This window comes from Brienomyrus brachyistius, chromosome 22, assembly GCF_023856365.1.
Source record: "Brienomyrus brachyistius isolate T26 chromosome 22, BBRACH_0.4, whole genome shotgun sequence".
Classification (NCBI taxonomy): domain Eukaryota; kingdom Metazoa; phylum Chordata; class Actinopteri; order Osteoglossiformes; family Mormyridae; genus Brienomyrus; species Brienomyrus brachyistius.
The window spans coordinates 16969961-16985467 of NC_064554.1; the positions used below are offsets into that span (position 1 = coordinate 16969961).

The 15507-nt window shown below is 43.7% G+C and overlaps 1 protein-coding gene across 8 annotated transcripts; it reads right to left on the minus strand.

Annotated features, from left to right (window-relative positions):
- Positions 1–165: 165 nt before the first annotated feature.
- On the minus strand, positions 166–15027 carry LOC125717552 (adhesion G protein-coupled receptor E5-like). Of its 8 annotated transcripts, none has more exons than XM_048990615.1 (22): positions 15010–15027; positions 11921–12004; positions 11660–11806; positions 11403–11555; positions 10773–10919; positions 10352–10498; positions 10095–10247; positions 9466–9612; positions 9049–9195; positions 8792–8944; positions 7463–7506; positions 7264–7365; positions 7022–7175; positions 5476–5598; positions 4970–5325; positions 3149–3343; positions 2806–3023; positions 2607–2673; positions 2165–2256; positions 1676–1844; positions 1346–1435; positions 166–1185 (listed from the first exon to the last, which is right to left on the minus strand). In XM_048990615.1, the coding sequence occupies exons 2-22, from the start codon at positions 11946–11948 to the stop codon at positions 1147–1149; spliced, it is 2871 nt and encodes a 956-aa protein (XP_048846572.1). In that variant the 5' UTR covers positions 11949–12004; positions 15010–15027; the 3' UTR covers positions 166–1146. The 8 variants fall into 8 exon arrangements, with proteins under 8 accessions (XP_048846572.1, XP_048846571.1, XP_048846575.1 ...); XM_048990614.1 differs by lacking the exon at positions 15010–15027 and adding an exon at positions 14148–14532; XM_048990618.1 differs by lacking the exons at positions 10773–10919; positions 11403–11555; positions 11660–11806; positions 15010–15027 and adding an exon at positions 14148–14518.
- Between the last annotated feature and the right edge of the window lie 480 nt (positions 15028–15507).

The window sequence follows — 15507 nt, forward strand, 5'->3', positions numbered from 1 at the left end:
ACAAATGTCCCTTTTTTGTCATTTCAGCATTTTTACTGTATCATGATCTTTATGTTTCTGAAGAAGGTTTATTGTAAATTGTGAAGATTAATTGTTAAGAAGGTTAATTGGGTGTTGGATAGGTGTTTAGATGCCCTAATAACAAAAATTACAGTGTAAAATGGCCAATAGTTAAATTTGATGGGTGGTTTAATGTCCTAATAACAAACATTAACAAGTATCAGTATGTGATGTCGATGTACGCAGAAAATAAATACAACCTATGAAGGAAACATTATGGTATTACACTTTTCCCAACAAACTTTAGGTATTCATTTTTATATTTAAAAGAAGTACGGTATGTCAGTAACACATTTTCAGATAGATAACTAAGCATCATAGGGTGTGCTTACATATTAGGTATGCTTATGTATACAGTGTGCCTGTGTATACAGTATGCTTATGTATTACGTGTGCCTATGTATACGGTATGCTTATGTATTAGGTGTGCCTGTGTATACAGTATGCTTATGTATACGGTGTGCCTGTGTATACAGTATGCTTATGTATTAGGTGTGCCTGTGTATAAGGTATGCTTATGTATACGGTGTGCCTGTGTATACAGTATGCTTATGTATTAGGTGTGCCTATGTATATAGTATGCTTATGTATTAGGTGTGCCTATGTATACAGTATGCTTATGTATACAGTGTGCCTATGTATACAGTATGGTTATGTATTAGGTGTGCCTATGTATACAGTATGCTTATGTATACAGTGTGCCTGTGTATACAGTATGCTTATGTATTAGGTGTGCCTATGTATACAGTATGCTTATGTATACAGTGTGCCTGTGTATACAGTATGCTTATGTATTAGGTGTGCTTACTTCTCAAGGGAATTTACAGAGCCAGGATATCCTTCAGCAAAATCTATTGCAGTATCAGTAACCTGTCTGAGAAAATTATAGCTAAACAATTAACTAAAACTGAGTTCCACTGACAAAATCCTAACTAAAACAAAACAAAAAAAGACTAAAATGGAACTTAAATCCAACTACAATTCTCAGTAAGTGACTAAGACTAAAATTAAATTAAAAATTCTTTCCAAAATTAACACTGGGCATGTCAATAGCCATAACTGTGACACAGGGTGGTTAAAAATCCTTCAGACCTCAGACTCTGTATAATCGGAGCTTCTGACGGTCTATAAAAAGAAAGGAAATGATCCCAGAGTTAGTGTTTGACGCGGGTCCAAATTTTAACAGTAAGTAATATGAAACTGTGTAGCTGGTCATGCAGACTGTAGATTCTTTATTTATGACCTCAAAATTTAGTGCTTAATGTGTGTGTGTGTGTGTGTCTACCTGTGAGTTGCTGGACGTGTTACTGCTGAACTCGGTGTACTTCTGAAGCCTGCAGGTGGAGGTCAGGAACCTGCTGTACTCCTCTCGTACCTGAGCCAAATGCCAAAGAGTCAAATAAGACGTGTCTTATTACTGTGCAAATCAGCAGAACTTTCTGGATTTTACAAACACAAACAGCACTTGGGCATCGGCAGTAGTGCCTGGCAGCGACTTGGCTGGTGTGAAGGCAGCAAAGACGCTTCTAGACACATCAGTGATTCATTATGATTCTCAAGTTTAAGGTGGCGCCTGAACTTTAGCTTTACTGCAGACCCCGTGCATGGGACAGACCTGCTTGGAGCAGAGGCAGTGCATGACGAACACAAGGACCCCCTGGAAGCTGCTGAAGATGGTGAAGAGGTAGGACATCGCCAGTGTGTTCTTCTCGGACTGGAAGCAGCCAAAGATCCACATGGTGCCCAGTATGCAGAGCTGTGCTATGGCTGTGACTGTAAATGTCCTACAGGTGGCAGCAGAGATACAACCATGGCTATATACGGTAAGGCTACACACTGCAAACATATTGTTGAATTTAATTTGGGCCACTCCCACAGCTGGCAGATATTAATTGTATTTGAATATTAATTACATACTGATGTTTCTAAATAGACTTTTTTCAGTTTTTTTTAAACTCCTTTAAGTCAATCTGATTGTGAAATCATGTTACGTTCAACTGATAAAAACTGTCACATACTGCATAATGTTAACAGTATACAATTAGCAAATCACACAGAGTGACATCAATGATGAAGAGTGGTGACAGGAATGTGAGGGACCTACTTAATTTTCCGTAAACTGGAGAGGTCAGGGTTAAGGCTAGAAAACTTCTCCGCTAACTTCCACACCGTAACGATGAAGAAAAAGACATTCAGCTGTCAGAGAGAAAGAGGAGCCGTGTGACAGTGGCATCAGGTAAACAGTCCACCGTTAGCGATGCAGCCGCTCCTCCTCTGCCGTAGGCCTGCAGCTGTAACTCAATGCCCCCCCCCAGAATCTGCAAGGCAGGATGGCAGTGCAGAGAAGGGGTCCAAAGCCCCCGGACAGCGAGCACTTCCAGGCCAAAGACTAAAGACAAGCTTTGTGATGATTTATAATGTGCAATGAGTCTGAACAGAACGATCCTTACTGTTAACCAGAACCCTTATGTCTCCTTCATGAAGTGCATGGTGAAGGTAACCAACTGCACTGCACCGACAATAAAAGAAACAAAAGAAATACTCACAATGATGATGGCACAGACAGGGCCGAAGAAGCTCCAGATGAAATTGTCCTTTAGGCTCAGCCAGCAGCTACAAGACAACCGAGGAAACTTGAGAAACCCAACAAACACTATTGACGTTCATTGGTGCCGGCAGTAAACCGTGACCACGGATGCACTGGGAGGAGAGCCGGCTGGGTCTATTGACGACGGTGCCACTCACTGGCAGTCTGTTCCATAGCCCTTTGTGTTGGCGGAGGCGGATATCGCCACGATGACGGCGGGGATGCCATAGCCAACGGCCAGCAAGTAGCGCTTCCGCAATGTGGTGTTGAAGACCCGGACCACCATGTGGTAAAGCTGCACGCCTTCCAGGCACATCCAGCAGAAGGCGGACAGGAAGAAGAAGTGGAGAAGGCCCGCTATGAAGGCACAGGCACCCTGACGGACAACACGGCCAGAGATCATGCTATAAAAGGTGGGCTGAGATACACCTACACACATACTATGACCACAGTGGGGAAAATGGCGGAGATACACACACAGGCTACGGTCGGAGGCTTCACCTTGTTCTCCGTTCTGGAAATTGCCACGAGGAAGACGAGGGTGGCGACGAAGAGGCTGATGCAGAGGTGAAGATGGATGGTGTTGCGGGTCCCTTGGATGGATTTGCAGAAGTAGAAGGTGGCGATGCAGAGCAGCAGGCAGAAAAGCGACAGGGACAGGCCCACCCACGTGATCAGCTGCAGCTCGAATGGGTCCTGGGGGGAGATCAGAGGCCGTTAGGAGGTAGCTGTCATGAGGACATACAAATGCACCAGTCAAAAGTCTGGATTCACCTACGTGTAAAACATATGACTCTATTTTAGCCACTCAATATAGACAAAAGTATTGGGACACATGGCCATTGTACCTACAGGGACTTTTATAACACACACATACACTGACAAACTATATGAAGTATGTAATATGGGAACAAACCTCTTAATCATTGAATTCAGATGTTTCATTCAGACCCATTGCCACAGCTGTACAAATTCAAGAACCTAGTCAAGCACCTAAATCCATAGTCTGCAGCTTTGCAGTTATAACAGCTCCCACTGTTCTTGGGAGGCTTTCCTAGATTGTGGAGTGTCTCTGGGAATTCTTGTCCATTTTCCTAGAAGACCATTTGTGAGGTCAGGCACTGATGTTCGATATGAAGGCCTGGCTCACAATCTCTATTCTCGTTCATCCCAAAGGTGTTTGATAGGGTTGAGGTCAGGTCTTCTACACCAAGCTCACCCAACCATGTCTTTATGGACCTTGCTTTGTGCACTGGGGCATAGACATGCTTAAACAGAAAATGATGTTCCTTCCCCAAACTGTGGAAGCATAGAATAGTCCAGGCCCAACCCCTGAAAAACAACCCCATACCATTACCCCTCCTCCACAAAACTTTACAGTTGGCACAATGCAGTCTGACAGATAAGGTTCTCCTGGCATCTGCCAAACCCAGACTCATCCATCAGACTGCCAGACAGAGAAGTGTGATTCGTCACTGTACAGAACACATTTTCACTGCTCCAGATTCCAGTGGCAGTGTGCTTTACACCGCTCCGTCTAACGCTTGACATTGCACTTTGTGATGTGAGGCTTGCATGGAGCTGCTCGGCCATGGAAGCCCATTCCATGATGCTCCCAGCACATAGTTTTTGTGCTGAGGTTAATGCCAGAGAAAGTCTGGAACACTGCAGTTAGATTCAACAGAGCGTTGGTGACTTTTACAGACTATGCATCTCAGCCTCTGGTGACCCTACTTTGCTTCTTTAACTGGTCTGCCAGTTAGTGGTTGAGTTGCAGTAATGCCACATACAGTTGACTGTGGGATGTCTAGCAGTGAAAAAAATTCACAAAACAGATACAAGGAAAAACCAAACACTAAGGATAACATGAAACCCAGAAATAAACAAATAGTGAGGCAGGCCAAAGGCCAACCTCAAACCCACAACTGGAGGGGTGTCCACTTATAAGTCACTCACTCCACCCATGAGCTATGCAGTAGTCAGGAAGAGCAAGAAAACACACACGAGGCCAAAGAGCAGGGTTTAGATGGAACAGACCCTGACAACAAGTATCCAGCCTCTGCTGACATGGGACCAGCAGTGTGCACATACTGCCACCTCTGTTGTCCATGTGATCTGATACTATAATAAGTGCGACACAGTCACACTTTCATCATTTCCACCATTCTGTCTGGGTGTATATATAATATATAGTAATAACTTTTACCATATTCCTTGCATAGTATAAACAAATAGTATATATCTAGATCTTTTTGTTCGATGGAATACAATACTGTATATAGGGAGGAAGTGCTAGTTTGAGGTTTGTGGAGCTTGACTCACCTTATCACAGAGTGCTATCAAAATAGCGAAGCTACCAAGGTGGTTGCAGCTGCAGATGGTGTGGTTGGGGTCTGACTTCACCATCAAGCAGCCTGCCGGAGACCAGCCTCCGCCACCAAGGCTGGCGTTCCAGAACACACACACAGGCTCTGCCTTCTCTGCGAACTGCGTGTGGCTGAAGTCAAACGTGACTGGTTCCCGTAGTTCTCGAGTGTTCCTGTTGCTAACGCTGGCCGTCACCACCTTGGAGATGATCTGGTACCCTCTGACCTGGCTCTTGCTGCCCATCTCATGGAAGAAGCCATTGGTGGATTTCTCCAGGCTGTTGTAGCTCAGCAGGGTGGTGAAGGCGAACCCTGAAGATAGACACATGACAGTTAAGAATTAACATGACAGTTAAGAAGGGCCATTTTCCATAGTACTAAGATAACGTAAAGTTGCAAAAGTCACGCGTTAGTGGCCACAACAGAAGGCAAAGTGTGATGAAATGCAAAGACGGAGGGAACCTGGGTATTTTTCGATCGCTCCTGCGGCCGTCTCCCAGTGAGTGTCCAGTCTGGTGTACTGGGATGACAAGCTGACTGGACCTTGGGGCGGCATTGTGCTTCTGTTCACCAGAATCTCCACCTCTGCCCAGAGAGGAACACTGTTAATTCTCCTCTTATTGTCCCGTTCTTCGTTTCTAACCTGTTAACTTTATGTTAATATGACCAAGTTAGTGATTAAATAACAGCTGTGTATGTATTGGAAACCCCCAGAACAGCACAGGATGGGCTGAATTTCATTTCCGACTCCCAAACCTCATTAGAACCTTACGAGTTGTCATTTCACCTGCATTTCAGAATACGTCATTTTTCATGCGTTTCCATAATGATACTGCAGTGTCGTCATGTGGGATTTGAAGCCCTTGAAAGTAAATGCTTCTGCGTTACTTGCCAAACACCTGCTTAATGAAGTGAAACTGAATCCTTGATGAGGACTGGAATGAATTTTAGCTTGTTAACTCCTGCTTGTCCCTAACATCACAGCTACCCTAGGAACTGAAAAATATTCAAGTCAATTTAAAAAAATGCTGCAATCTGAAATGGCAATAGGACAGCACAAAAAACACACAATTATGCAGGGAAAGTTCAGTCTCTGTGGATCGTTCCATTTATGTGTTTTCAATAGTTGATGATCTGGTGAATGAGCAGGTGTAGGGTATAAGGCAGGAGACTCCCTGGATATCAACAGGGCATTTGGGTGCCCAGACTAATCCACTGGCATCACACACATTTGCATAATTCTGTTTTGGGAGGGGAACACGCACAAACACACACACACATTGTGAAGCGAAGCATCAACCCAATAAGCCACCGAGAGCTCCAGCTAGGATGGCGTACTCCACCATATCACCGCATAAACAGCCTTTCTTTGTGTTTTGTTTAGTGTGTGGGTTTTGCGTTTGGGACACAAATTAGGTTCTAGCTCCGCATAGGACTCAAAACAGCTGCTTAAATTTGCAGTAAAGAGTGGGAAGAACTGCTCTTAGAGACACATGTGACGATATGTAGCGCGACACCAAACAGGTATTTTTAGGTTTGCTTTAAGGTTAGTGTAGTGGTTTAGGGCATAGACCTACATCGCTGGTTGGGTCCCTGACATACCAATAAGCAAAGCACTTAACTTAAGTTGCTCCCACTTTGGATAAAACAATTCGCTAAGCTACTGCATTCAAATCAATAATTTTTTACATAGCACGCTTTCCGACACAGTTTGCCCCAAATCACATAACAGCAGGAGCAAAAAGCTGAACCCATTAAAGGTTACCATCACAGACTGATATAACAATGGCTGATGGTGCACAAGTTCAAAGACAATGGGCTCTCTCTACTCTTCACAGCAAATTTCCCCACTAAAAGACCAAATGACGACCTCACCTCCTGCAATCCTGCACTCAACCCCCAGCGAATGTAATTAAAATGCAATTAAGTCAGCAGGGAGTTTGCAGCCTTGCCGTGGGTTCAAAGGACAGAGGAAACTATGCTCTAGGTCATTGTTCGTGGTGTGTACCTAATTCGTTGGATGTCATCTGGGTCCGAGGCTCCTTCAGCAGCGGGGTAACCATGCCGATGGCGTTCTCGGTCAGGGCCAGCAGTTTGCTCACCTTCTTGTTGTCACCCAGTGGCCCAGATGAAAGTAGCTCATCTATTATGGACAGCAACCTCTTCAGAGCGAGAAGATGAAAGAAGGCGAGAATTAACTGTGTTTCTTTTAGCCATGAGGGGTCAGTGACGCACATGGTTACAGGTTACCTCTAACAGCATATCGCCACTTCCTCCTCCTCTAGTTGCCTTATTCAATGCCAAGCATTTGGATCTGAAGAATGTCAACTCTTCTGCAAGCTCTGGTAGGGTCTTGGACGAAGATAATGACAGGTGACAAAAACTCAGACGCTGTTCGGGAGCAGATTTAACTCGATGCCATGTCGTTCATTAACATTCATGTGCCTACCTGTTCGGTGACATTGTCGAGCTGGAACTGGTCACAGTTCAGGTCTATAGGAGCAAACAGCAGAGGCTCAGTGAATCCAGCCAAACCACTTGCCTGCTTGGCTTCCTCCCTCTTGTCTCTTCCTCAATCACTGAAGGACTAAGGATTTTGCTCTTCAAAATTGTCCCCTTTTGCTCTGACGACAGCACTGCAGACCCTTGGCATTCTTTCAACCAGCTTCCAGATGTAGCCCTTTGGAATTTTCATCCAAAGTACTGAAGGAGTTTCCATATGCTCTAGGCACACTGGACAGATCCACAGAACAGCTGACCCAAGCAATCAGGAGCTCAAAATACCTTGCAGGTGTTCTGGGATAAAACGAAAATGTGGATCCATCCAGTGTGTCCTGAGGACTGGTTTGGGAAACACTGTTCTGGACAACCTTGCTCTTATTCTTTGATCCAACTCATCTCAAACTAACTCTACAGAGTTTAGTTCAGGGGATTGTGGGGGGCAGGTCATCTGTCACAGCACTCCATCTCTTTCCTTGTTCACAAATAAATGTATTTACAGTACATAACCTCAAGGTGTGCTTAGGGCTGTTATCTTGTTGAAAAACTATTTTTTTTCAGTAGGTGTGTCCTGACTATTAACTGGTAGTGTATATATATAGTAAATATCATTCAAGGATCTCTATCCCTCCATGACAACAAGTATGAAAATGCATAAAGGTCTACAGTCAAGGGTATTATTAGCTTAACATAACTGGACTTGAAATTCAGTTGACTCCATGGGATGTGAGTTGTATGCATGAGGTTTGGATGTCTTCTAGCAATTGTGCTGGTCATACATACAGTACTACTCGATTTTACAGTTGAAACATTACCCTGAACAAGTCTTGGTAACCCGGGTTCGAGTCTCCGCCTGGGTCACATGTGTGCGGAGTTTGCATGTTTTCCCCATGTCGTCGTGGGGTTTCCCTTGTGCTGAGGCTGATTGGAGTTGCTAAATTGCTCTTGGTGTGCATGTGTGAGTGAATGGTGTGTGAATGTGTCCTGCGATGGACCGGCCCCCCATCCTGGGTTGTTCCCTGCCTCATGCCCATTGCTTCCGGGATAGGCTCCGGACCCCCCGCGACCGAATAGGATAAGCGGTTTGGAAAATGGATGGATGGATGGATGGATGGATAGTCATGGCACTGTAGTCAGTTAGTTTTGGATTCATCAAAGGTAACACAAGTTACTTCTTGTCTGCAGGCCAGATGATGACTCCTGGACCTGCTGAGAACATCTGCTGCCCCGCCCCCCTCCCCAATCACATAACTTTAATATTCCTGCATCGTGTCTTTACCGTCACAATTGGATTCATTGGCCTTTGGCAACTCTTTGGCATGGATGCCGGAGCTGAATCCTGGTTTGCACTCGCAGTAATAGGATCCTATTTCATTCAAACAGTCAGCATTTTGACCACAGATATCCGGCTCTTCCTTGCACTCGTCAATATCTGTAGGAGAGACACAAGGATGCTTGTTGCCATGACAATTACAACTGTCTTGCCAAGACTGCACACAATGCAGTGATTACCCATACAGATATTTGATACCTCACCTAGGCACTGCCCTGTGGTGGCAGTGAAGTTTTTGGTATTGGATGGTATAAAGCCAATCTTGCACTGGCAGTAGTAGCTGCCCACAGTATTGAAACATATTGCATTTTTGCCGCAGTGTGTCACGGGGTCTTCACACTCGTTGACATCTGTTTGTGAGTAGAAACCGGAGAGGAACACAACTTTGACAGTGGGTAACAGTTTGATTTCAATTACACAAAACAGGCTCCAGACCTCCCATGACCCAGTAGCATAAGCGGTTTGGAAAATGGATGGATGGATGGATGGATGGATAGTCATGGTACTGTAGTCAGTCAGCTTCACCACATTCCAACAAAAAGGCTAATGTCAACTTATTCAAGCAATGCCCCAAAATGAGATGGAGGGGGCATTAATAATATAGATCTCTGATATCATACCATTGCATTGTCCTGTGAAGATAGTGAAGTTGGTTTTGGGTGTCGATGTAAAGCCAGGCTCGCATTGGCAGTAGTAGCTGCCGAAAGTATTGAAGCATGTTGCATTTTTGCCACAGTGCCTCAAGGGATCCGTGCACTCGTTCATGTCTGTATATGAGGAGAAAGGGGATAGGATCACTGCTGGGTAACTGGGTAACATAGGGCTTATGCTCACAGTCCGAAAAAATGTGACAGCTATGTAGCTATTCGACCTATTACTGAAATCACACGTAGAATTAGACAAAACATGACCTCACTCTGCCTGACAAGGAACTTGGGCATCAAATGAACTTGGATATAAAGGATTTCTGCAGGTCTTCATCATAATTTTGCCAACCTATGAAAATTCAAATAGCATCTTCGGATGAGAATGGAGGAATTCTCAATTACTCTCTTGCTGGATGAGAGGGGTGAGTATGGAATGTGGAAATTACATTTCTGGAAGCATTTTGACCGGGATTCATCAAAGGTAACACAAGTTACTTCTTGTCTGCAGGCCAGATGATGACTCCTGGACCTGCTGAGAACATCTGCTGCCCCGCCCCCCTCCCCAATCACATAACTTTAATATTCCTGCATCGTGTCTTTACCGTCACAATTGGATTCATTGGCCTTTGGCAACTCTTTGGCATGGATGCCGGAGCTGAATCCTGGTTTGCACTCGCAGTAATAGGATCCTATTTCATTCAAACAGTCAGCATTTTGACCACAGATATCCGGCTCTTCCTTGCACTCGTCAATATCTGTAGGAGAGACACAAGGATGCTTGTTGCCATGACAATTACAACTGTCTTGCCAAGACTGCACACAATGCAGTGATTACCCATACAGATATTTGATACCTCACCTAGGCACTGCCCTGTGTTGGCAGTGAAGTTTTTGGTATTGGATGGTATAAAGCCAATCTTGCACTGGCAGTAGTAGCTGCCCACAGTATTGAAACATATTGCATTTTTGCCGCAGTGTGTCACGGGGTCTTCACACTCGTTGACATCTGTTTGTGAGTAGAAACCGGAGAGGAACACAACTATGACAATGGGTAACAGTTTGATTTCAATTACACAAAACAGGCTCCAGACCTCCCATGACCCAGTAGGATAAGCGGTTTGGAAAATGGATGGATGGATGGATGGATGGATGGATAGTCATGGTACTGTAGTCAGTCAGCTTTACCACATTCCAACAAAAAGGCTAATGTCAACTTATTCAAGCAATGCCCCAAAATGAGATGGAGGGGGCATTAATAATATAGATCTCTGATATCATACCATTGCATTGTCCTGTGAAGATAGTGAAGTTGGTTTTGGGTGTCGATGTAAAGCCAGGCTCGCACTGGCAGTAGTAGCTGCCGAAAGTATTGAAGCATGTTGCATTTTTGCCACAGTGCCTCAAGGGATCCGTGCACTCGTTCATGTCTGTATATGAGGAGAAAGGGGATAGGATCACTGCTGGGTAACTGGGTAACATAGGGCTTATGCTCACAGTCCCAAAAAAAGGTGACAGCTATGTAGCTATTCGACCTATTACTGAAATCACACGTAGAATTGGACAAAACGTGACCTCACTCTGCCTGACAAGGAGCGTGGGCATCAAATGAACTTGGATATAAAGGATTTCTGCAGGTCTTCATCATAATTTTGCCAACCTATGAAAATTCAAATAGCATCTTCGGATGAGAATGGAGGAATTCTCAATTACTCTCTTGCTAGATGAGAGGGGTGAGTATGGAATGTGGAAATTACATTTCTGGACGCATTTTGACCGGGATTCATCAAAGGTAACACAAGTTACTTCTTGTCTGCAGGCCAGATGATGACTCCTGGACCTGCTGAGAACATCTGCTGCCCCGCCCCCCTCCCCAATCACATAACTTTAATATTCCTGCATCGTGTCTTTACCGTCACAATTGGATTCATTGGCCTTTGGCAACTCTTTGGCATGGATGCCGGAGCTGAATCCTGGTTTGCACTCGCAGTAATAGGATCCTATTTCATTCAAACAGTCAGCATTTTGACCACAGATATCCGGCTCTTCCTTGCACTCGTCAATATCTGTAGGAGAGACACAAGGATGCTTGTTGCCATGACAATTACAACTGTCTTGCCAAGACTGCACACAATGCAGTGATTACCCATACAGATATTTGATACCTCACCTAGGCACTGCCCTGTGGTGGAAGTGAAGTTTTTGGTATTGGATGGTATAAAGCCAATCTTGCACTGGCAATAGTAGCTGCCCACAGTATTGAAACATATTGCATTTTTGCCGCAGTGTGTCACGGGGTCTTCACACTCGTTGACATCTGTTTGTGAGTAGAAAGCGGAGAGGAACACAACTTTGACAGTGGGTAATAGTTTGATTTCAATTACACAAAACAGGAAATTGCTGATGTAAAAAGAAAGACCATGTTACACACCTATACAGTTTCTTGATCGTTCTCTCATGTAGCCTACAGAACAGATCCTACAGGAAGACGTCCTCAGTAAGCCGAAGATGACCCCTGATACAAGGGAAGAAAAAATTATTAGTCTCAGTCGCTTTGGCTGACATTACGACTGCATTTGAGAAGTATGCATCTGAATAAAACATTACAGGATTTTACCTTATTACTTTGTGATATTACTCATTATATTATCACCTTGTATCACAAAAACTCCAGCTTGAGTGGTTACCTGTAATACTGCGAAAATACTGTGCCAGAAAATATTCCTAGTTGTGAGTGTTAGATGATAATATTGGTAATTAGGAAAGCACCCATTCCTCACTTCCTGTTGGCACCAAAATGGAAAATGCTATCCTATTAAATCAACTAAAAAAGACTGAACAGTCAGGCTGCCTCAACGTAGGAGGACCAAGGACATGAATCGTTCATCACCATTGTCTGGTTCCTGAACTTTTATTTCTAGCCTCCTGACTGGCTGTGATAAAACGTGACGCATTTTCTTAGACCTTGTAAAAAGGCTGGTAACACACACAAATTAGGAAAAGAAGGTTGAGAAGGCTGTATGTAGGAACATCTACTACAGCACAGAACATCATCTGAAAATGAACTCCTTCCTACCAAAGAGAGGGCCTCTCGTCTGTTTCATTGCATAAGGAAAAATGGCTGAAACAATGGAACTGAACAATTCTTCAACCAGGAGAGACTAAGAAGAAGTATTCATTAGCCCAAGGATCTCGAGACTGAAGCTAACATCTTTTTGCAATCCGACATCTAATATCGGTATTTGGTGAATTAAATATTCCACCTCTCTCCAGAACGAGCCTGCCATTAAAGTATATGTATAAATAAAAATGGAAATGTGCATGTCATGTAGCAGCGGGAAAAGTACTACCCAAATACAGGCTGTTAGTAAGTGAATCCCTCACAGGGGTATGTATTACAGAGACCAGGCAGAGTAGCACCTACAGACAGAGAATAATGACCGAACAGGGAATACGGGACTAAGAGATACTAATATTCATGACTTACGAAGGAGTAAATGCAAGGCAGCTGTGACTGGTTAACGAGGGGGTAGGAATTCGGGGTCAGACTAACAAGCTTTAGGTGCGGCTGATTCGGAGCAACACCTCAGGAAAATGCAGGGATCAGACAGGCTGGGTAGGGCTGTTATTTTTGACTAGCATTCTAGAAACCGAAAGCTTTCTTAAGGTTAAAAGGTACAGAGGACAACAAGGTTACTCCATATACTCTGGAAAATACTGCGGCAGAAAATATTCCTAGTTGTGAGTGTTCGATATCAAAAATAGGTTCTATTAGAATAGTGGCCCATTCTTCTGATGAAGTGTGATATAACAAATAAATATAACGGACAGTTATTTGCCAGACTTCAAGACGGCTTGGGGGGAAGTCACGGCGCACGTGGTCCAGCGACAGACAGCTCCATCATGGTTTTGAAACAGATTCGACAGCACATTGAAAAGTCTGAAATGGAGAGACGTAAGGGAAATTACAGCCAAAAAACCAAAGGTCAGAAGACTGGCTGAGGAATTAATGAAGGAAAGAAGTGAAAAGGAGAGACTGCAGACAGAAATGAAGAGTTGTTAAATGTAGTTTAACATCTAAAACAAAGGGACTCTGACAAAAATGGCTTCTTCAACAACAAGGTCACCACCACCCATTGAAAAGAGAAGACAAGGTGAAATCACTCTGCCCCTTTAAGTGTTCAGAGACGATTGAGCATCAACAGCATCACCATCTGCTGACAGAATTACCATGTGATGACAACGACAACGCTTCAGACTCTGACACATCACACACCAGCACCGACAAGAAAAACTGTCCCATTAAAGGTGACACTTGCTCCTGTAATGGTCACAAGCAGACTGAAGTGGAGAGTGAGGAGGACTATGATGTGAATGCGGAGAGATGGATTCGCACTCCAATTTAAGTCCGTCACACACATATATAGAGGAAGTAGAGAAATTCTGTAAAACACTTTCAATGTGACAATTACATATAGAACTAGTTTTAGTGTCAGTCTAAAGTTTTGGAATTTCCAAAATGTTGAATGTATCACTATACAATAACTCCATCATATCTACAAACCGATTCGGTGTCACTCTGGGCGGACTGAAGAGCAGTGGTGGGGACAGGATTCCTGTCATTTGTAATGAAAACAGTGATAAGGAATCCAACTCACCCAGAGACAGAAGATACATCTTGTGGTCCATGATGAAACAAAAGAAAAAGTACAGAAATACTCCTGAATATAACACTCTGTTTACTTTGCGCTTTCCTCTAAGTTGTGCGTTCGGCTTAAATGCACTATATTATTATAACTGCTACTGAAATTCCAGTTTTTAGAGAGAGTTCAGATCCCAATTTTTCTGTCGCCGGGAAAGTCTGACGCGCCGTAAACTTTGGCAATCCGATCCGCTATCCGAGATCTGCTATTCCTCGACAATATGCGCCCTTCTTTATTACTCCAACCAAACACTCTCCCAGCCACCGTGAGCTCCTGTGTGTCAAAAGTGCAACCAGAAGACCCACACGTAGCACGGCGTGGTCAAGTGAGAGGGGTGTGTACTGAAATTCCAGCTTTTGCTGTCCCCGACAGTGTGCGTCCTTTTTAATTACGCCAACCAGAGAAGGCGATTTCAGATACGATTTTAATGCGATATGGGTTTATACGCATATAACACAAAAAAAAGTACTTACAAAAAAAGAAAAGAAAAACAATTTCGGTCAGTTTTAAATCATTCGGACGCGTAACTGCGCAAAGCTGGATAATATGACAACATTTCTCAGTGTCGTGAGTCTTCGCCCTCACCCCTTCTTTGATAAATGAAGTTCATTTTGCTTTGCAGTTGTTCCCCCTTCACTCTCCACTTCCCCCCTGTAACTGTGCTGACCGAGCAGTGCAACATGTACGCACCACTTCGAACTCAGCTGGCCATAATATGTGAATCGGAGAAAATATAATAATTTTTACGACGACCTGGGAAGGCATGGTGACGCACATCCAAGCTCAGACACTGAAGAAAACTCGGGAAAGCATATACCATTTGAACGGAAACGTAATCTCGTCGTAGAGAATGACACCGACCTCTTGAAACAGCTAAAGTGAATAACCAGCCCGGTTCTAAGGGATAACTCCCAGCCTTTGTACACCGAGTCTCAGCTCCTTCCGCCTGGTCGCAGGTGTACAGTCCCAAGGTGCTGAACGAAACGATACAAAAGCAGGTTTGTTCCAGCCAGCATCACACAAATAAATAAGCTTCAGTATGTTATAGTAAAACAGTATATTTAATTGTATCTTATTTTATTTATGTTATTGTCTCATTTAATTTTATTATATTTAAACTGTATTCATGATGTTATATTTTTATACTTATCGGCTTATGTTGCCTGTGTTATAAGACGAATAAGCTGTTTTAAGTGTCTGTCTGTAACATCACTGTCTATGAATGAGGACTATTTACTGCAAACCAAGTCTACATACAGGTACAAATAAAATAACAGGAATAATATTTCTGAAGTGGGGAAAAAAAACTGCCAAC

Bases quoted from the DNA above. Each gene is read 5' to 3' on its own strand.
- LOC125717552 (XM_048990614.1), bottom strand. From the start codon at position 14,178: ATGGACCACAAGATGTATCTTCTGTCTCTGG. The intron at 10,920-11,402 runs GTAAAGACACGA...CCTCATATACAG, and splicing joins CAATGAATCCAATTGTGACG to ACATGAACGAGTGCACGGAT. The intron at 7,507-8,791 runs GTAAAGACACGA...TTGCTCCTATAG, and splicing joins CAATGAATCCAATTGTGACG to ACCTGAACTGTGACCAGTTC.